The 22,229-nt window shown below is 44.9% G+C and overlaps 1 protein-coding gene across 3 annotated transcripts in view; it reads left to right on the top strand.

The window, feature by feature from the left end:
* HTR2C (5-hydroxytryptamine receptor 2C) overlaps positions 1 to 22,229 on the top strand; it is a 225,510-nt gene extending 203,281 nt beyond the window's left edge. For 2 of the 3 annotated variants that reach the window (XM_085325506.1, XM_085325507.1), the window contains 2 exons: positions 9,544 to 9,744; positions 21,268 to 22,229. In XM_085325506.1, the coding sequence (XP_085181632.1) occupies positions 9,544 to 9,744; positions 21,268 to 22,097 (1,031 nt within the window). In that variant the 3' untranslated portion in view covers positions 22,098 to 22,229. The remainder of the gene's footprint in view (positions 1 to 9,543; positions 9,745 to 21,267) is intronic. The other variant, XM_085325509.1, reaches the window with a different exon arrangement.

The raw sequence follows: 22,229 nt of genomic DNA, 5'->3' as shown, positions 1-22,229 counted from the left end.
TTTCCAATGTGATGGACTCCAAACTGATACTTYGGCTGTTTGTTCTTGCTCAGGAGCATCCTGGGCATGGTGGCAGAAATGTTTTATGAACGGGAGACTTTCAAGTGAAGTATCCAGTGCCAGGAGGACTGTAGGCAGCACTGAAGGATAGGAGCAGAATTTCTGRCCTTCTTAGAAGCCCTTAAATAATTGTGCTTTGAAGTGGCTGCCTTGGAGTGCTCCCATGCTGGTGTTTTTATCATGAAGGTTTAGAGATGCTTGGACCAAAATATGGTTTCTTTCCYTTACCTTAAGTGATGTCTTGTCATTATCAGTCTTACTGAGCACACTTCAGTGAAGACTGCTTATACAGGCTTTTAACCTCATCAGGAGAGCAAAATGTGACTCACGCTGACGYGAAGGTCAGTCACATAGATAAGCTAATGTCCCTAACAGCTTGCTTGCTGTTGAGGAAGGTGCACTGTGCAGTAAGGAGGAAAGCTGACTCATTCGGCTACTTTGATATCTGTAAATTCGTCTAAGCCCTTACGTAAGGGTTTAACTTTCCGTTGATGYTCGAGTGCTGTAAGCATAGCGCTGTGCTGAGCAAGGACTGAAGCAAYGGTTCATGTTATACTCCATTTCCTGAGATTCAGTTCTTCCACATTAAAAAAGTCACTATTGAGGAAAGGAAAATTTAAAAAATAATACTGACCAGGCTTGCAGGGTAYGCCAGTCTAGTAAAACTCCCCCAAACATCCTCATCTGTAAGCTTGAAGTTCAATGAATGCTTATGTGATTTGCAGAAGTAGGGGCCTAAATATGTTGGTTTAGAGTAATATGTCTGTTCTTATATAATTGCTCTGCTTTCTGGAATATTTAGTAAAAATATTGACTAGTTAAAGATGACAACTCTTTGAATATGGAACAGTTTACATCAGATAAAGCAAATCTGCGTGATGTCCCCTTTGGCAGTGAGGCTCTTTCTCCTGATTCAGAAGGCCGGTTGGGTCTGCTGGGTTGGCCAGGAGGGCTGATTAACTGCAGGCGGGCTCCTGGGGAGATGTTGAGGTGCACTGATGTCTCGGTCACTGCTGAATTGTGCTGAAAGCAACCCAAAGGCCTCAGAGAGGAAACCTCTTCACGTGGTTTTGTGTCTTCTCACTAGTCCGCAGAGCAGTCCAGGCTTGCTGGGTAGAGCCAGGGTCTGAACTTTGTTTGCGGTTAGAAGCCCTGGTTTCAGGCAGGTGGTTTCTTTGCTCCAACTAAGGTAACAGYGGCCAGCTATAATCTGTAACACCAGATCATTTTCAGATCTAAGTTTTTGTTTCCTCAAATGATCTGTATGTTTTGGCAGTTATGTCTTGTGATGATGGATTGCTTTCAATTTCRTCAAAAATGGGCAAAAACACCTGTTATTTTCATATGTTTGTGCACTTTGTTATGTAACAGCTTTTTAGAAAATACTTATATTATTGCATTTAAATGATACTAATCTCTGTTTGCTTGTCAACTTCTTTTCCCAGGTAATGTTGGTTGAATTATTGTTTTATTAGTTGTTTGAATGAAGAGTGAAGGCTAATGGCTAACCCGAGTGGGGAAGGCTAGAGCAGAGGCTGCTGTCCTGACGTTGTCCTGACGTGTGGAACGTCAGCGACGAGAGAATTTTTACTGATACGGTTATGTTGTTAGGCTACGGTTTCATTTAGACAAAGTGTAAGGAATACCTCTTGTCTCAGATTTGTATGAAGAAATCTATTCTCAGTGTGCGAAAACCCTTTATAGAAGGTTGGTGATACGATTTGATTAATCGTATACTGTTGCCCTTCCCGCTCTACACACAAATTGCAGATACAGCTGCAGATACTGAAATTGCAAGCAAAGAATAGTATAGAACCTACAGATTTTTCCTCTGATTTTTTTTTCAAACATAATTCTCATTTCCACCACTGGATGAAAGGATTAATGTAACATATGGATTTGGGGAATAACAGGCCATACCAGAAATACTTTGATATTTTCCTAAGAGAAGAGGTGCTGCCTTTGGGAGGGTAAAGGTGTTCCATATATTTTCTTCTTAAAAAAACATTTTATTAGCAGGAATGTTTTAAGTATAGTATGTGATAAAACTGGCTCCTTGCCTTTTGAAAAGTATTTAAATGATATGCAAGCAAGCTTTCTCTAGATCAGATAATTACATCCATTCTAGATTTAAATTCGCTCCTTTCTTACAAGTCTTGTCAAGACTGCAAGTCATTGCCTTCCTGGATGGAAARCAAAATCCAACACAGTCATTTGAATTTCGCAAAACAGTCTAATGGGGTACAATTGTTTAATTTGCAATAAAATATGGTTGCATCAATTAGTTGCTGTAGCTGGTGAGACAAAGACCAAGAGAGCTGCAGGAGTGGTTCCCGCGGGAGGCCACCCTCTGGCAAATGGCTTTCCTCATTCCTGTGTTTCCGGCCAGTGTCGAAGGTAACTCTGTTTGCAACCACTGTTTTTTCTGGTCTCCTGCCAGCCCTGGGAGGTTTCTCCGTGGTGGACACCTCGCTGTTGTGCTCCTCCACCACCGTCCTGCATCTGAGGGGGTTGAAGTCAAGGGTAGGTTCCCTTGGCATGGTGTGTGGGCACTGCACCACCCTCATCTTCCTCCCCAGCCRTCCCCTCCACCCTTGGTGGCGTCACCTGGATGCTCATCCTCTGCTGAGCGTCTTGTCGAGACCCTCGAGTCTTTTTAGACTTGTAGCATTCAAAAATGCAGTCCCTCTCCTAAAGGGCATCTGCGCTCTTTCTGGGCAGGCGTGCATCCTCGTGCTCCRCTGTGTTGGCATACCTGTTATTTAAGGGATCCACATAGTTTTAGATACCCTTTTTTTTCCCTCTCTAGGAAAACGCAAGCTAGAAAATTCTATTTAAACTCAAGTTCTCATGTAAGCATCTGGAAGTTCTATATATATATATATATATATATATATATATATATTTTAAATAGCATTATATTTCACGATACTGGCGATGAAATTGCAAGCGTTGGCAGTGCTGCCCTGGAGAGTAGCTGCTGCTGGAGCCAGGTGGCTCGGCGGCGCCAGCGGGAGCTGCTCTGGCAAAGRGACTGGGGGCACCAGCAATCACGGCGGTCTGTAGCTCTCAAGCACTAAGCAGGTTTTTACCTGGCTCGGTTGTGTGGCTCTCAGGCTCATGCAGATGTCTCTGATTCGTTTGTCAGTCTAGGTAAATTAGAAGGAAGTAAGTTAGCAAGGAAGTGATGCATCRCTTTGGAGTGACTGGTCTGGTGTGTGAGGCTAAGAAATACTTCRCTCCCTAGATAAGGAAGAGAAAAGAGAATCATTTAAATTTTTACGTTCCCTTGGGAATAATGCGATGCGGCAGTGTTAAAACTGTATGTAATTGCTTTCTATTTTTGTAAAGGCCGTGGCAGCCACGAAACTTTAAAGTGAAGGCTGGAAAGTCTGGTTAGTATTAAAGGCTTCAGATGCAGGAGGCTCTTGGTGCAGTTGGGGTAAAGCTGCCCGTAGCAGGGGCAGAAGCAGGCTTTCCCCCACAGCCTGCGATGTCTTTCCTTCCTGGAACGCGTGAAAGAATCTTCCAAAGTTGCAAAATCTTCCAGAAAATGACGGCTTTTGGAGGTGTCTTCCGGGCTGCCGTTCCACGCCGTCTGCGTGCCGCTCGGTTACCCCGAGGTCACCTGGGGGACTGCGGTTACTGAATATCTCAGTATTCTTCTCGTTCCGATAGGTGCGAGGGCACCGAATGCGAACTGTATCTTCATTTCTTGTGGAATTAGGTGAGGCATCTCCTGGCTTTTGGTAACCGAGCCGGCTGAGGGTCGCTACGCTGCGTAGGGCGCTGGAGCAGTGTACGGCCCCAGTCTGATCTTCGGCATCTGCGGGCATCGGGGTTCGAAACGTGCGGTGCCACGTTAGCTGCTGTGAAGCTGTGCTTTACGCTGGGCTTAGGAYTCATTCGAATCTAACGACTTCCTTCCATTTCTGTTTGAATTGCTTCAAGGCCTCCTAGCAGTTAATGTGAAATGTAAATATGGGAAATATCGCAATCCAAAGTGGTATTTAAGAAAAAAAAACAGGATAAATACAGACATATTTTAGTTTCTTGGCCAAGACAGCAATAAGTGAGGCTGTTCTAGAAGAATGCCTGTAGTTCTTCTTATTTTACACCTGTTGATTCTGTATTTTATATATACAGAAAGTGTGTGTGTGTATATATATATATATAGATATGATGTATATGTATGGAGAGATATAGTGTGTATGTACATATGGAAGAATATCTATATATAAAATCTGCCATCATAAGCCTAAAAGACAAAATACACCCTCGTGTTGCTTCTGTGATTTTGAAAGGTGGATTTTTTACCCTTTTGTCCTTCCCTACTGGTATAAATCTCTGGCTAAGTGCAACAAATGTGTTCTGGAGCCTTTTCCAAATTCGCATTTATGACTGGAAAGGAAATGAATACTGGGGCTTGCTGTGCATTTGCCGTAAAGAATTTCTGAAGCTACAGAGCTGAAGTTCACGTAACTCTCTGCTCTCTGGTGGTGTAAGCAATTTTGTCACCAAGTATGATACCAGATGTGTCACAAGTGTTGCACCGTATATTCCCGGGAGGTACCCTGGGGCAAATTGCACCATAAAAGTAGTAAATGTGCACGAGGAATAGTCCTTTTTGGAAAGGTAGAGACGTTGGTCTGAGCAGGTCCTTCCGTAGTGTGGGCTGTGTGGGGATACACACAGCTCCCGTCTGCTACGGCTCGGTGCAGAAGGCTGCGCAAAGCTCCTGAGTTTGGTTGGTGGCTTTGGGGAGAAGAAAGGGGTTTGGCATCAGCTTTGGCCTATTTTGCAGTCCCACAGTTGCTTTTAGCTGCAGCTTCTAACACAACTGTTTTTTTTCCTTCAGTTCAGCCATTCTCCTGCAATCTAGAGTAATTCTGTGATACCATTCCACGTATTTAGTTTTGCTCTCGTTTGCTGTGAGATTCCCCTCCTGCTGCAGTGGCTGGTAATTCTGCCTCTCCAGCAATGAACTGCACAACGGCTGTAATAACGCTGCTATTCAGCGCTTATACCCACGTGCAATAAAACCTCTAACAAAAGTGATTAAATTTCATTGTTGCCATCTTGTCAATGTAAAGCACAGAAATTTAAGGGAACTGTCATCTGATAGCAAATTAGCTGCAGAGAAAGATGGTCTGGAGCTTTGTCAAGATGCTTTTGAGTGCCTGTGTTTTGCTGCCAGCGCGTTGTGCCTGCCTCAGCTCTTTGGTGGCACACAGGAACTGCGGTTTTCTGTCTCACCACAGAGAAGCACAGGAGATAAAATCCCATCTATGGACCATGAAGTCTGGTTAAATACGGGTATTTGACCTACATTTCCCATGAAGAACCATAGCAACTCAGGCAGATGCAATTCTGCATCAGAGGCTAAAGTGCAGTATGTAGGCGTGTGGCAGAGCTTTCCTTCTAGGATTTCGTATGTTGTGTTTTTATCCTCCTTAGAGCCAGGCACCAGCACTGGAGRATCAGTGTTTTGGATGGAACGGGCTTTTCAGATTCAAAAATGAAAACCAGGCTGGGGGTGGCTGCTTGGTAGCGTTTTGCTGGATGAGGTTTCGCCCCAGATGGCCTCCAGCTGGAAGAGCCTACACTAGGGGAGAGCTGCGCAAAACCCAAGAGAAGATTTTTCTCCTCTTTAATCCGTGTAGTGCAATTTGGTTATCCACCTCAGACTGCAAGTCAGCTGGGGATAGGAAGGGGACGAACTCGGCGTCCACCTTAGGTGACGTGTCCATCACCCCCTCTGGTAGGTGCAGGAGGATTCAGACACCATGCTCCCCATCGGTGGCTCCTTTCTCTGCTCGTTTTCTTTTTAACGAATTGTCATGAGAAGAATGCCTGGGGATGGAGCCAGATGATTTTCTCTTCCGTGAGAAGCAAAACAGACCAAAGACCAGGACCACTCCAGGAGCGGCCAAGGGACATGGCTCCGGAAGGGTATCGCATCAGGGCAAGCATGTAGCAGTACTGTGCTAGCATCTAGTCCTTTTCTTTAGTAGTTTTTGGCTCAGGACCTGATCTAGAAGTAGTACTGTTGTGTTCAGTAGCCTTTTTAGCATTTTTCCCTATGAATTTGCCCAATGTAAACTTCCAGCATGCGCAAAATGTCCCAAGGCAATAAAAATTTTGCTGCATGATTATACACTGAGTAAGCAAATATCTCCTTGTTTGATCAGCTGGATTTGTTTAATTCACTTCAGCGCTATCCTGTAATGTTTACCAGCTAGTGCACTAAAGATGTGACTGAATTCAAGGGCAGGGATTATTAAAAGACACAAAAATCAGGAATTTTTACAAAGAGGTCAGGTTTCACCCACACGTTCAGCACTGTTTAGTGCTTTTTGGAGTGGGAGTGAGACTGGAAGGCATGCTTGCCGAGCTCAGAAGCGCTGAAAGTGCATTTCGCCCAGTCACCTGCGCTTCTAAATGTTTGATAATTGCTATTGTTTGTGCATGTAATGAAAGGAAATAGAACATATTAGAKAAACTTTACCTGTTGCAGATAGAGTACTTCTGAGGAAAAGATTGTTTTAAACGTTTAATATTGTTAGCAGAGTTCTCTTAAAATCTTTGTTTACCTCTTGGCACACTTCCTATGTTTGTGCATTTATAAGAAACAGAATTGGAATCAACTCTTTATTTCTTTTTGCACAAATTACTGGCTTCACAGACTGTGTAGGTGTTTTTCAAATACATACACCCTTCTTTCTTAAAAGTAATTTTGCCTTTTGAGATAGGATGTCTGTTATGGCCTTTGTATCAAGCTATAGCCACGTGTTGCATGCTGCCACTCTGCACATTCCACTAGTGACATTTTAGCACTTSATAGATCATTTAGGAAACTACCAGAGAAAGTAAAATGTCTCCTCATATAACTGCCTTTTCATCTAGAAGCATAACACACTGACTCGGGATGGTAAAGACTAAAAGGATGAGCCATTAAGAGGGTTTTCATATCACCTTTATCTTTTAGGCACATCCTAACAGTTTACCTGGGCGATAATTCAGGGCAACGCTACTTTGATCTGTTCACAGCTCTTCTTTCTGTGTGCAAGAAAATACGCGACTCRGGCTGGCTGCAGTTCCTGCTCTACCGGGGCCAATAGCAGATGGCATCTGTTAGCCTCACACCACAAATAACGAACATCTACTGTCGCTTTCACTGCTGCTAATTCTTTGGTTATTATRCTGTTGCCTAGTCAGCATCCATAGCAGAAATTGTTCCAAGGGAATCAGTTATGGAAAGCGTTTGGATAGTTTAAAGGAAAAAAAGTAAGAACGTCTGTCCGTCATTCAACCGTGTTGGAAGGTGGTTGAAACCTCTTCCAGGTCTAGCGAATGTCAAGCAGATGGTAACTGCTGCGACTCTAGATACCAGATCCGAGATGCTCCCAGGTGCAGGGGGGCCAGCATCTCTTTCCGGAGACTGCAGAGATGGCCTGGCCAGCTGCGCGGCTGCGGGGAGGCCAGCTGCGGCGGCGGCTGCACGTGTGCGTCCGAAAGCTGCCTCTGCCAGGGGAAAAGTAGCAAGGGGCCAAGAGTGAGCGGCTGTGATTTAGCTTGGGCTGGCAGCAGACACTGGGGGCTTTTCTGCGAGTGCCTGGGACGCYTGAAGGAGAGCAAAGCCACTCTTTCCTGGAGCGTTGGCCAAGGCMCTGCTGGGGTGGGAGCCCTGGGAGCCTCGTGGCACTGGTAGCAGCGAGCACCAAYGGGGCTCATTCGAGACCCCSTGAATCAGGGGCTCGCTTTGAGTTYGGTTTCAGGCTGCAGCAATGATGAAGCCATTGCRAAGCGCAGACGGGAGCAGGTGGCCGCATGTTTGCTCCCAGCGCCGTAACAAGAGTGAGTCATGCTTTAATCAAGTTCAATTGATCTGTGCAGCAGAGATGGTTTTTAAATTAAAGATGTGCCTGCTGCAAAGTCCCTTCCTTCATTTCCTTTGGAGAGGATCTTCTAAATGCTTGCTTCTTTGAGTTTCCATCCAATTCACCCCCCGGTAGGAGCGGTGCACGCTTGCTTGAAGTTACAGGTATCTCTCGCCCGAGCTGAGGTCTCACTATGCRGCTTCCAGCAAGTTACTGCTTCTCCCATGAGTTTCCCACTGCTAAMATGTGCTGCCAGATCCGTCTCGTTTCACCACGTTCGTTGCAGATTGTTCCGGGGCTTCGCAGGGACAAATCGAAATAATTTACTCTGTTTCAGTTCATCTCGTGTTTTTGCATATAAGGTATTGTGAGTCTTCATTTCACAGGAACGTTTGTTTCAAAATATGCTTTCTGAGACTAATGCTTCTCCCTTTCCAGTAGAGACTGGTACGATGGAGCTGTGTCATTCTTAGCATAGCGTCGCTTCTGCAGAGTGATGGTTCTTATCCTCAGGGTAAATTCCAAGATTGTTTCAGACGTTCACTTTCTGAATGAAGATACGGGAATACCTCATGATTCAAGCATTACAAAATCTCTCATGTTCTCAGCTGGTATAGATACTGCTGATTTGTTTTGATAAGCGAGTGAGAAGCCCAGAGCTTGGCAGGAAATGTTACTGATCTCATACAATCCATGCTGGGCATTAATACATAGGAGTCTCATTCAAAAATCAATTTTCTCTGAGCTTTAATTTAAATGCAAGTGCCCCTCGGGCATCTTTCTGGATCATTTTTATTCTCATGCTGTACTTCAGCACTGAGGAAAGTGGTTGATAAATGCAGACACCCAAATTAGCCGTGTGCCAGCTGCTGTCAGATGGATCTAGCTGGTCTCTTCAGTTTGATGGCATACTTATTTGGGTAAATAGTAATATTCAGAGCTGCAGAAGGATTTCCAAACTTGAGCCAAACAATCCCAGCTGCTCTGTAAGGTGGCAAGTACTGCTGTTATTAAGGCACGCCAACCGGGGGGACTGTTTACGGTGAAATTAAGAAATACAAGYGCAATTTAGCTAGATGTTGGGCTGTCCGTCAAAAAACTGTCTATCTGCTACCTTTCTCCTCGGGAGGCCGAAGCTAAGCAGCTCATACAAGCTCCCAGTAAGAGAGCTTTAGAATGGATTTGAGTGAAGTTAATACCACGCAGCACTGTGCAATCCACCGAAAGAATGTGATTATGCAGTTATAACTGAATGTAATATTTCGTTTGGTGAATGCCTGGGGGAAAGGTGAGAAGAGGAATGGAGCTCGAAGGGTCACCTCGAGGCATTGCCATATTAATGCTCCTTTGCGTTTAGCTGCTGGTAAAGCCAGTCGCAGAAAGCAGACGAGTGGGAGCTGCATGGGAGTTTGTGGAGCGTCTTGGGCGAGGGGCTGCCGGAGAGGGGCCCCGCGAGAGCACCCCTGGCCCTCCCCGGGCACCTGCCCCTCACCCGTGCCGTCGAGCTAAAATATCCCCCGGTTTTCTCCAAAATGATGGCCTCGCTCGCCAAATTATTTCCTTTTCTTTTATTCCTTTCATTTCTTTTCTCTCTATGTTTCAGATTATGCTTGGCCTTTGCCTAAACAGTTGTGCCCTATATGGATTTCCCTAGATGTGCTCTTTTCAACTGCGTCTATAATGCATCTCTGTGCCATCTCTCTTGATCGGTATGTAGCAATACGCAATCCCATTGAGCACAGCCGCTTCAATTCCCGCACCAAGGCTATTATGAAAATTGCTGCAGTTTGGACCATATCCATAGGTAAGCAATGCGGCTCACGATCTAACTGTGTCTTAATTTATAATAGCGTTACTCCCATTTTCATTTAGGATTTTTCAGAGGATACTCAAATTAATTTACCTGGCCTGCATGACTGAATATAATAAATGATTGCTGGGAAATAGAAATCTTTCCCTGGGATTGGTCAGTGACCAAAATAAGGAGTGATTTTTCAGAGCACCACTGCTTCCAATGCTGAAGCATTGCTGCTATATACATATCAATATGCCAATAAGGACGGTTACACAGACAAATGGAACCATAAAACTGCTGTGTAAACAAAGCAGCAAATCGCATTAGCAAAGAATCGGAAAATAAAACTGAGCCAACGCAAACGCTGTGGCCTCACTGCAKTCGCTGCAGTTAAACTTGCTCGCTCACGTTCTGGTGGCAGCGTGGGTAAAGCAGCGCAGCGTCCGAGGCAGGCTAACGGCCAGATATTTACTGCCTCTTGTGCAGGCTTTTATAGTCTCTACTATACCCTGCCACTGCTGGATTGCTGCTAGTGCCAAGCTAGCTAGTTTGAAGTCGTAGTAAATGAGGAGTAGACATAAAAGAAGATATTTTCATATTACTTCAATAAAAATGATACATAACGAAGCAATAAAATGAGGAAGAAAAGGAAAAAGGCGATAGCAAGACGACTGTGTAATATCAGGAATTATGTGACTAACGTTTTTGAGAGGAAGCGTTTCAACCTGCTCTGTGAGAGACACTTGAGACGGGGTCAGAAGAATTGTATGACCTGTTCCCTCTGCTATATTGCTTTTTTTTTTTGCTTGAATTATAAGCAGTCTTACAGATTTAGCATTTACCTTTTCTCTGATAATGCAGTTGTGACTTTCAGCCCTGTATTGCAAGGAAAATAATGTTTTGGGTGCTTGAACTTCTCTCAGTCCTTGCCTGTRTTACAGGTGGAACATGATACCTTGTGTCTGGGTGCTACAGGGGCCGCTCGTAAAGACGCTTGCTGAGGTACAGGAAAAAGGTCCAAAAATAACAGAAACATCCCTATTCTCTTTCTGAGTGGAATAAATCTGTTAGAAACCCGTTTTAGCGTGCCGTGGGCACACTGAGGCTCGACCCTGCAGGAGGAAGGCTGGGAGGCGGGCGGYGCCAGGGCTGGGGCGAGCGCCCCGGCACTGCCTCCTGCCCCAGCCGCTATGGGCTGCAGGTCATGTTTTTTGATGCAGATAGAGCTGGCCCAGAGAAATCTTTGCTTGCATCCCTTTGCTTGAAGGTAAAGGTGGATTTGATACCCTCAAAGGGTTTGCTCAGCTGTGGAGCAGCCCTGACTCTGAAACTCTGAATTTCCACTACCTTTAGTACATCTGATAGGGCTTATCCATTTATTTGGGCTTTTTCCAGACAGCTACATTAAGTGGGGAAGAAAAAGCACTCTTGGTATGTCTCTAACTTACTTTAGCATAAATATTTTTGCATCATAAATGAAGAAACATGGATAGAAGAACAAACTGAACATGAGATAAAAGAGAAGAACCAACCCAAAGTGTACTGTTATCTTACAGCTCTTACCCATCTGTCACTTGCTGAAAAGCTACACAGTTTTCAAGAGAACAAAATAGGTTAAGCAAATTCACTCTCCTTTCAGTATGAACTGTCGCAAAAGAATCTGTGTGTTTATGTTCACGATTAAGTATCAAATTCAAGGCAGCACTTAAGCAGATGCTGCTCTGGTGTGTGTTTCCTAAATCATGCTTCAGCTGGGCTGAAGTAACTTTTAAACGTGTCCTGAGCAGAGTCCTGAATTTTGATCYTGACTCAGAATTTAAAATAGGAAGTGAAAAGCATGTCATTTATCTTAATGTCGTAGCTTTTGGATTCTGTTTTCCTGAAATGTTAATGCTGACAGCAAAATATCTAACGGAGGTGCTTTGATCGTTGAGCTCTGAATTTGGCAGGTTGTGCAAGCCTGAACTCCTGATTAGGTTCTTAAGCAGGGGAACGTAGCGATGCCCTTCTGTCTACTGACAGCTGTTCCACAAATGGATCTCTGCCAGCRTCCTCTCTGTTGCGGATTAAAGTGCATCGCAGTCACTTGTCCTGTGTTTTATCAAATACAACCTGAGCACAACTTTTTGTGTCCGGTTACGGATGAAACGGGCTCTGCAAGGTGCTGCGTATGGCACCGTGTGCAAAGGAGATTGGTGGCAGACAGCACTGTGTCAAGGTTGGAAATAGAAATATAGGCTGCTGAAATATTCACACAAGTGAAAATGAAAATAAATTATAGCTGTGAGCTTGCTGGCTCAGTCTTGGTGTTGTTTCAGACTTTGCACCATTGCAAGGGCAAAGGTTTTGTCTAGTAACGTGTGGATGTAACCCACCTCGCCAGAGTCTGTGTCCTGCTCTGAGCAAGGTGGCTGAGGGCCACCTTGGCACACTACTTCTAGTAGCTTAAAGCACTCTAAGCAGGAGTGAAAAGGAAGTCGTCAAACTGCACGCACTGTGTTCCTCACTGCACGATACAGGAGAAAGTGTTTACTGGGTCATGTTACTGCAAAAGAAATAGCACTTTGGAACTGTAAATGAGTGTATTATCTGGTGTGGAAGAACACACACGTGTTGTAAACACAAGTAAAACTTTTCCATTCTGAAGCTCCTTTTGGCATAACTGTGTGCCTGCTAGCTCAGCAGGGGTTTTCCTCCGCYGTCTTTCCAAGGGGAGACGGAAGTTGTATGGTATAGCCATTTACTAGAGGATGCCACAATTACAGACTTCCTGGCTCACAGTTTTACTTTGTTAGGTTTACTCGGTTACAGCGTAAACTCAGTTTACCTGCTAAGTGACTGAGATGAAACCATCCTTTAAATTCAGTGCCAGACTCTATTCTCATACTTATTTCTCCTGGACCAGCTGGTATTATTGGGAACATAGCCTGAGCTTACTGWTTCTTACCTTAATTTTTGTACCACAGTGTAACTATGAAGACAGCATGTCTGTGTGTGAGAATCAGCTTCATTTACAGCAACAAGCAATCGCAGGACTTCTGCCCCTAGACATTGCGGCATACCTGCATGAGAAATTCTTAGCTCCAAAAAGAGATCAGCTCCAAATTCTGCTGTTGACATCTCTGCCGTAGCAGACCTCATATAGTTGCTTTACTTACTGGAGAGAGTATGCAGTTTCTCAGTTGAATGTGGAATTTTTCAATCTCATGCTGCAATAAACTGGCCCTATGGTTGTTGCAGCAAAACTGGAAAGCCCAGATTTGCTCTGCTCTGCCTCCCTGTGAGCACAGCTTTTATTTCGCCCCTCTTCTTACTTTCAAAGATAAGATGATTAGGAAATCCTCTTTACAGTCTGATAAACTCCCTGAGCTCTTAATGCTCTCAAAACCTCAGTCTGGCAACAGAGCCACTGAGGGCCCTTGTRTGACCTAACACCAAAGTAACCTGCATCTCCTGAACGTCTTCTGGCCGGCAGACAGGAGCTGCGAGCTTTCTTTGGCCTTGGTTTTCTGTCTCCATGAGCTACAGGATACTGCATGCCTTGTTTATGTAATATTGAATGCTTTTTGTTACCATTTCAAGAATATGCATTGCCAAACAATTTTTTTTGTTGTTGTTTGGTTGTTTGAAAATAGAGTAAGTAACAAAAAGGGAAACCTGCAGCTGAATTATGGTAATGCCATGGTATGTGTGTTGTTAGAACTAGACWTTTTTCTTTCCTTTCTCTCTCTGACTTGCTAATGATATTATAATTTTGGTTTTTGGTAGATATCCTGGGTTTTGTATATAATAAACCATTCAACTTTAAAAATGGATTTTTACATTCCTGTTTAGCTTTCTTACCATTTCGTTGGTTTTGTTTGAGGAGATTTATTTATACAAGTATGAAAGATTACATGCTGTAAGGATCAGTAAATGCTCATCTCAGGTGAAATGATTGTATTTCTTATAGTTTTTTGTTTCTGCCCTGAGTGTTCCTCTCTCATATATGCTGAGCACCCCAAGCATGCACGTTGGCCTCAGGGGGTCCTTCAGTGGGCCTCCAGGACTCACTTGAGCCTATCTCCCTGAGAGTAGTCCTGGTTGGAGACGATACTTGCTTTGAAGAACGTGCTTAGAGCGACACTACCAGCATTAAAAGCAATTGTATTCTTTTTATAGAGGAAGAGCAGGTTATGCATGAAAGGAACGGGTAGGTTGACTACAGTGATTCACATAGCCCGGCTCAGTCAGTGTTTTAGAGCACGTTCTTTAGAGCTCAATTTGTTTTGGCTTGTATTGCTACCTACAAGTGTATCCAGCTGGACTGAGTGAATTTCTCAGCAAGGCATTTGGTTGCTTCCAGGGAGGGCTTGCTCATGAGACACACTTGCTCCTGAGCACCCTGCACTCTGTACAGAGCAGTGGTTATTCCTGAGAAACTGTTCTTCGGGATAGGAGCACCCACATGTGAATTTGTTTGCAAGCATCAGGCCCTGGTTAGCAAATGAAACTGCAGACACAGGTTTCATGGGAAAAATGGCAAAGACACAGCTAATGGGGAAGGCAACAAATGGAGGATCTAAATTTGCTGTCAGGATTTTGCTCAGACCTTTCCAGGCAGGTAGACTGGTTGTGTTTGWGGAGGAGGCAGTTAACAAAGAAGCCAACTGTCACTAGCAAAGAAAAAATTAGACAGGCGCCTTTGCACCCTGGAAAAGTGTGCAAAACCCTGCCTGGGAGCACTCCCTTGAGAGGAGGACAGCAATACAGTTGCTGAGACAAATGATTGCATGTCAGTAAGCCCTAAGAGAGGGCAATGTTATTTTCTCTCCAGCTCTGGGAGGAAATGACATTAATGTATTTTTATCTTTATGTGTTTGACATTAAGTGTTTGACAGTATATGTTGGGCTGAAATTCTTCCCTTGTGGGTATGAGGGTCATAATCCACAGCTCTGTGAGCTGAAAGAGCATCATTAAAATCATTAGTATTTCATCGTCTTACGGCGGCTGAAAAGGCAGCTGCCGAGGGACTGCAGACTTCAGGCAGTCTGTCCATGCAGACGTGCAGGTCCCCCAAGTTTGGGGAGGTTTTGGAGGTTTGTTGGTGCAGGTTGTCTGACCCCTGTCTGCTGAACCTCTGCCTGTTTGCACCAACTGAGGATCTGGTACAGATACAGCACCAGACGCCTGGGAAGAGATTTTCTCCCCGAAGGCAGCAGTGCTTACTTCTGCAGGTTTGAAAACCAGACCAAAAAAATCAGTCTTTTCTTGCTGCTTGTTAAATTTTCTCACAAATGGTTTCTTTAACAAGAACAGCTTACCTCTGCCTTCCTGGATCCCGAGGAAGGCCTCCTGAAGACAGAGAGATGTCCTCTTCCTTGGAAAATAGTAGCTGTCAAAATTGAAGTGAATAACAAATGCAGAATCAGGTGTGCCTGAGGGAGTTGGTGATTTCTGTAAGTTGAAATGATGCAGTGGTGGCAACGCTGGAGAGACTTTGCTAGTCTTAAGGGAGCACAGAGGCGGCTTTAGTACTGTGGATAATGCTACTACTTGCTAATTGCAGTAACAGATCAGGTTTTTCTGCTCATAACACCAWTTGCAGACCTGTCTTCTGGTCTTGGGTCAGCCAGAGACCCTCTTGTTATGGCCTAGAGCATGACACTAAAGTGTCCTCTGCTTCGGTTTCATTTTTTGATTGGAAGGTTATTTCCTTTAAAGACTTTCTTTTGCTCGTATGTACTTGTACCGTGATTCCCAAGAGGGGCATTGACCTCTGCAGCATGTCAGCAAGAGTTATACCAAGGTGATAAAGAGCAGGRAGCTGCCTTGGGACTTTGGTCACAGGTGCCCATGTTAGTTTGATTTTACCATCAGTTGTCAGCGAAATGTTTTGCCTGAGACAGCAGCAGATGRAGGTAGTCTGAACTATTTTGCACAGAGGATGGATTGACCATCTTACCGCAGCTATCCCAAGGGTTGGGGAAGACACTGGGCTCCTCTTTGAGGACTCCTTACTGCTGCTGACCATCCGTTTTGGTGGCATGACTGCAGATGGAAGCCCAGCCTGGGGTACCCAGGGCAAGGGGAACCCACATTGCCCCTTCCTTCGGATGCATCCCTGGGAGCAGGTGGCYGAGCAAAGCAAGAGAAGTAATTTAGCAAAATAAAAGGGCAAGTGGGAAAATCATTCATTTCTTCTGGTGTTTACTGGCATTTGCTAGTTTTCTTTCTGGGCTTGRGTTGTTCAGTGCTCTCCCAAGGTTTAAGTAAAGGTCAGCAGCTTGTTCAGGCACGCTTGGTAGTTACATTGCCCTTGCCTTTCCCTGCTATTTGCAGTTGTGCTCATTGCAGGCATAAGATTGCTCCAAGTTCACGCACCTTCTGTCTTTGATTTTAAACCAATACAAGGCTGGCGCTGTTGTTCTGTTAGATAAAACTAGACCTAATCCTGCCCTCAAGGTGCATTACCACTATATTAGCATATGAAATACAGTATGACTTGTCTGCTGGTGCATGGAGAACATAGGGAATTCTTGGGGTTTTTTGAACACTTCAAAAGTCTGCATTCTTCAGTCTGCCTCGGAAGAGCTGCCTTCCCAGAACGGGTGCCTCTTCTATTATAAGGCAAGTCAGGAGGCTGGTATCTGGGGTTTTACTTCTTCCTGTTAGTTAGCATTAGAGAACTCTGCAGGCCCTTCTCAAGGCACTTCAGTTAAGAAACCAAACAGCTTTGCTTTAGTTTTCTTTTCTCTTTTTCGAGAGGGTTAGGAGAGGCAATTCCTATCTCTTCCTCCTCCTGTGTGCTTTTTTAAATATTATTAWTGTTTGTAAATGCTAGAGGACAGTAGCAAGGTCCAAAGCGCACCTGCGTCAGCAGGGCCTTTTCTGTGGATTGTAGTGGACTTTGGATCGGGTGCTTAGGCCAGAAGAGGTGGCCCCTGGTATTCCCAGCCCACGTACCATCAGCAAAACCCTCTCATGTTCAACCTGGAGAATCCCCCATGTGAAAAGACAAAGTGAACCCAGGTGCAGGCTCCCATTTTCTTTAATGAGATTGCTGTCCCTGGAGGAAATGAAATCTCTTCTTGTATAAGAATATTTTGAGGAAGAATGGAAAGTAGTTCTTCTTTTTAGTAGAAGTAACTTTCAAAGACTCAATCCTTCCAGTAATCTCTGTTGTTCTCAGGGGCATTCACAAAAGAAAACAAGATATAAACCACAAAAACAGTATTGTTTTTCATTTAAGCCTAAATTTTATAACTGTCAATTCTACATTTGGACTTTTTACCAGCTTTTCCTGTGGAGCAAGCTAGTAAATGTTTTACCGAGATGTGTTTGTAGTCATTTGGGTTTTGTTTTATTAACTGGGAATCTATAAAGAGCATCTGTTGCTCTGTGTCGGCAGCATCATGTCAGCCCCATTTGGTGAACTAATCTGCTGGCTTGAGAACAGCTTTAAAGTTGACAAGAAGCAGAGTTAGGGCAACGACTCCAATTGGATTTGTAATCCGGAGGATGTTTCTCTGTCTTGCTTTCCACTTGCTAAGGGAGGGGAGAAGAAGARTATCCCATGGATCTTCTGGTTTCCRTTGCTCAGGTGCCACAAGCAAACTTCCTGGTAAGGGCAGCACTTACGGATCTGAGTAACCCCACTGAAATCAGGGTCAGGCTGCGAGCTGGGACTGCGAGCAGTTACTTGTGTGACTGGGTCTGCGGCAGCTGCAGCTTTGCAGTAAGTTTTCCCGTGAAAGAAGCCCCTCTAGGGTCYCTGAAACTCTGGCTGCTCCTGGCCCACACAAGGGCTTGGTCTGGAAAACCTTCTCCCCAGGGTCAGATGATTTTAGTGCCTGTTGCCCAGATCCTCTAGTTCACTTGAGGGCTGGCTGCGGGGCGGATCCGTGACAGATCTCACGTTGCAGAATGAATTTGCGTTATCAAGCTGTGGTTACAGTGCAGATCTGCTGTACTGGAGCTAGTTACAAAGGAAAGGGGCAAGGTGGAGGAAAGCGTGTCAGATGGGGCTCATCCTCCGCCTGTTTGGCAAGCTAGCTGGCTGCTGCACGCAGGGGTGTCAGCAGGCTCCTTCCAGGGCATCTTCTCTCCTCCCGGTGTTAAAGATAGGCTCTCCTTGTAAGTAAGAGCAAGGCAAAGGCCAAGGGCTCGCTCTCTCCTCTGCCTTCTCAGTTTGAGATGCTGCTTTGGTATGAAAGAGGCCAGGGACACTTCTCCATCAGAGCAGCCTGCTCCTTGTTCCCTCTGGCCGATGCTGGGGTATCTCATGGTCTTTAGACTGCTGTCGGGACTCCCAATTTGTATATTTTTTGTATCCCAGAATGAGGTTCCTCTTCCCAAATGTACTTCATGTATGTGGCTGTGCAGACATGCTGACACCTCGTTTAATTTCCCGTGGCTAAAGTCAGTAAGAGTGAATGCCGTGGTGACTACTTCRTGAATGAACCTTTCTTTCTTTTTCTGTGTTTTATTTCAAATGATGTGTTCCTTTAAAAGACTCAAAAGCACAGAACTACCCACACAAATGTTACCACAGTGTAATGCCCGTGATCTAATTCAAATTTCTTCCTTGTGGAAAGGCTGTTTGATCCACCTCCCACCAATTTCTGACTCTCTGTGATTTCAGGCAGCCAAGGCATTGGAAAGATGTCTTTAGTGAAAAAAGCCAGTGGCCTGTTTGGATAAAGATTACTGCAGTCACAGGGACTTGACCTGGGCAAGTTACGAAGGGCTGACATATCAGAGAGGAGACGATTACCTTGTCAAGGGTTGGCTGATGGAACATAACTTCAGCAGTGTGGAGAAGAAGACAGAATCCTGTCACTTGGACCATGTCATGCATGCTATAATCATAAGAGGCATTCATCATCACTAGGTTTCAGAAGAAATTCCTTTKCTAACTTACTGGCAAATGGTAATTTTATGATAGTGATAGATTGCAGATGTATTCTCCAGAATCCTGGAAAACACTTAACTGGAACAGGAAGAATGCCATGGTTAATTTCTTTAGCATGTTATTGTCTATTTAGGAACTCGGAGTCCCACGGGATCAGTTCTAGGACCTGTGCTGTTCACAGYGATCCAAAACACAATCCAGATGCAACCCTGGCCTCAGCATTGGCTATTACTGCTCAGGAGAAGGAGTTGGGGAGCAGCGTGGGAAGCCCCATGGACACAGCTGCTGAAAGCTCATGGAGAGCCGAGGGGTCGGGAGCATGTGAAGGGAGGGAAAGAGGACGAGAGGTCTTCTGCTGCTCTCTAAATGCCCGTGCTGCTGAATGTGTATGCAGCTCTTGTCCTTTCCTTAAAGGGATAGAGAGGAATTAGAAAAGAAACAGAGRAAGGTAATCAAGGGCATAAAATGACTTTGGCACAAGGAGAGAGTAAATAGAGTAGTATTCTTCAACTCTAAAAGAGATGTCAGACGGTAGAGATGATAAAGGTCTATAAAATCACTGAGGAGGTGGAGAAGGTGACGAGAGAGCGATTATTCACCATTTCTCATAGCGGAAGAACTAGGGGGAAGTCAAAGGAAATTTATCAGGCACCAGATTTAAAGTACGCAAGAAATACTTTGTTCACATGACAAATACAAGTTGTGGAACTGATTGCTGCCAAGTATTGTGGAGGTATGAATGGGATCAAGAATTCAAGGAAGACAGGTCTCAAGGGTTATTAAAAAAAAAAGAAGAAGAAGAAGAATGCGGATATAACTTCTGGCTGTGGAATTCTCTAAGCTATGATTCCAGCAGCTGCCCATTTTATACCAAATCCCTAAAAATCTGATCCTGGGTACTGCCAGAGACAGGAGACGGGGCTGGGTGAGTCTGGCCCACCCTGTCCTTCCTATGTTCTCGTGTACGCAGGTTATGGTGTTCCAAAATACATTGCTGTCACTTGTGTTGGTTTTGGGTGTGTCTAGACAGATTTCTCCGACAGGTTTCAGCTCTGTGTGGGGCTGAGCGCTGCAGATGAGAGGCCAAAGTCTGCATCTCACTGTGTGTGAAACTCATTCAGGTGAGAACCAGTACTCCAGAGCTAGTCCTCTATTCCCTTTTCTTTCCATCCCCACAGTAAACGGGCGATGGCTTCCAAAAGGTAGAAAAGATCAGATATAGACAAAACATTTTAAAATAATAAGACGTACTGGACATTGGTGTTAGAAGATGCTGACTACATGAGTGTGAATAAGAGCTRCTGAAAATGCTTTCCTTCATTTGCTCGCTCCTGTGAAGGACAGGCCAGCCATGAGCYGTGGGTGAGGTCCTGGACAGCCATGGGTGAGGTCCTATACGCGGTSCTGGGCAGCTGTGCTCCAGGCTGCACATGCTGTCGCCTCAGCTCGTGGGCCATACGGCCAAAYAGCACTGGCTCCGAGCCATCTGCAGGGACCCTCCGGTTAGGGCCTGCTCTGGAAAGCCCTCACGTCCTGAAATCCTGCACAAACAAGTGGGTCTGGGTGATGMTAAAGAGGGAAAAGGGATGCAGAATGCTCTTAATCCTACTCTTAATCCCTAAGTCTGTGATCATAAAAAGTAGCTGCCCTATGCCACCAGGATGCAAGAAAACCAGCCTCGGTAAGCACAGTCATTCCTGAGACTTACTCATCTGCTTACCACTTAGGAGCAGCTGAAAGCTGCGTTCTAGTTATTATTGTAATTGAGTCATTTAAAGTTTCCTTCCTTTCAGCCCGCAGAGACGCATAGCTGGGGTTCTGATTTCAGACCCTCATGCCAATCTGACCGCTATTTTTGTTGCACCTTTTCTGCTGTCGTGGTGTGGGTTGCTCCAGTTCCTACCCTTCGATTCAGGAGGCTGGGGAGGGTAATGAGGCAGGTCCTGCRTGCGTTGGACTGTGCAGCTGCCTTCTCTAAGAATTCGAGTCAGGTAGTTCAAGTAGGTGGTAATTCTCAGTTTTATACTGCTTGCGGATGAAATACTGGGACAGATACAGTTTCCAGAGACCAGCTGCCTGCTCACCCAGAGACCACAGCTGGGAGCTTCTCTGCTGTGAGTCCGTGATATGATGGGGAAAGTGGTCATTTTTCTATGAGGATTATTTAATGTTTTTAACAAACTTACTGCTGAATTTTAGCAGCTGTAGCTCTTGCATTTTGGTATTTTTTTCTTTTGCTATTATCTGTCTTCTGCCTCTGATTTCAAAAGCTCCCTGAATGGGGAGGCGTAGAGGGTCCAGCTGCAACATAGCACATTTGTGGTGTAATAACTGCCTTTGCTAAAACCACAAATCATAAGGAATGCTAGAAAAATAACTCAATAACTGAGTTATGCTGGATTCACTCTGGAGCACAGCAAAGCTGCAGAAGTTCCCAGTGAAGGGTAGTTACGCTGTGGAGCTGTGCTCCCTGGGGTGTCATTTCTAGGGGTCTTCCCTTCCACCTGGGAGTCATAACATCTCTTTTGAACATCTTTTGGCAGAGGGCTGAAYGCATGCGGGACCTGCACCATCAGTCCTGCCTCTTTGGAGTCCTGCCTGGTGAGTTAATCTGCTCTTTTTGCTCTTGCTCTTCTAGGAATCTCTATGCCCATTCCGGTCATTGGTTTGCAGGACGACTCCAGGGTGTTTGTAAATGGGAGCTGCGTTCTCAATGATGAGAACTTTGTCCTCATCGGGTCCTTTGTGGCGTTCTTCATCCCCCTCATCATCATGGTGATCACGTATTGCCTCACCGTGCAGGTGCTGCAGAGACAGGCAACGGTGTTCATGTGCGGCGAGGTGCCCAAGCAGCGGAGGAGCAGYGTAAACTGCCTCAAGAAAGAAAATAACACAGAGAACATTTCAATGCTTCACAATCACGAAGGGGCATCACACTTGAACTCTCCAGTAAATAAGGAAGCAGTGCTTTTTCGGAAAGGAACTATGCAGTCCATCAACAACGAGCGAAGAGCCTCCAAGGTCCTGGGCATTGTCTTCTTTTTGTTCCTCATCATGTGGTGCCCGTTTTTCATCACTAACATCATGTCTGTCCTTTGCAAGGAAGCCTGTGATAAGGGCCTCCTGAGCGAACTGATGGACGTGTTTGTTTGGGTCGGGTATGTTTGCTCTGGGATTAATCCCCTTGTGTACACACTCTTCAATAAAACCTATCGCAGGGCTTTTTCCAATTATATCCGCTGCCAATACAAGACCGGTAAAAAATCAGCACTGCGACAGAACCAGTGTCTGAATGTTGCTTCAACAGCATTATATGGGAAAGAACTGACTTTAACTAGTTACAGAAATGGCAATGAACTCAACAGCATGGAACTAGATGAAGTTGAGGGTCTAGAAATGCAGCCAGGGACTTCAGAGCTCTCCATAAACAGCTGCAATGTTGTAAGCGAGAGAGTGAGCTGTGTGTGAGGGTGGCTCACACAGCCTTTTGCTACAGTGAATCTGTAGCCAAAATATATTGTGTAAAAATGTAAGTGTTGGTCAAAGGACAATGTAAATACTGCATTCTGAACAAAGCTTTTTTTTTTTTTTTAAAAAAAA

Source organism: Rhea americana, unplaced genomic scaffold (genome assembly GCF_003343005.1).
Source record: "Rhea americana isolate MKP2758 unplaced genomic scaffold, rheAme1 scaffold_98, whole genome shotgun sequence".
In the NCBI taxonomy this organism is placed as follows: Eukaryota; Metazoa; Chordata; class Aves; order Rheiformes; family Rheidae; genus Rhea; species Rhea americana.
Note: the sequence above shows the minus strand (reverse complement) of the source record. Positions and strands in the feature narration are given on the sequence as shown.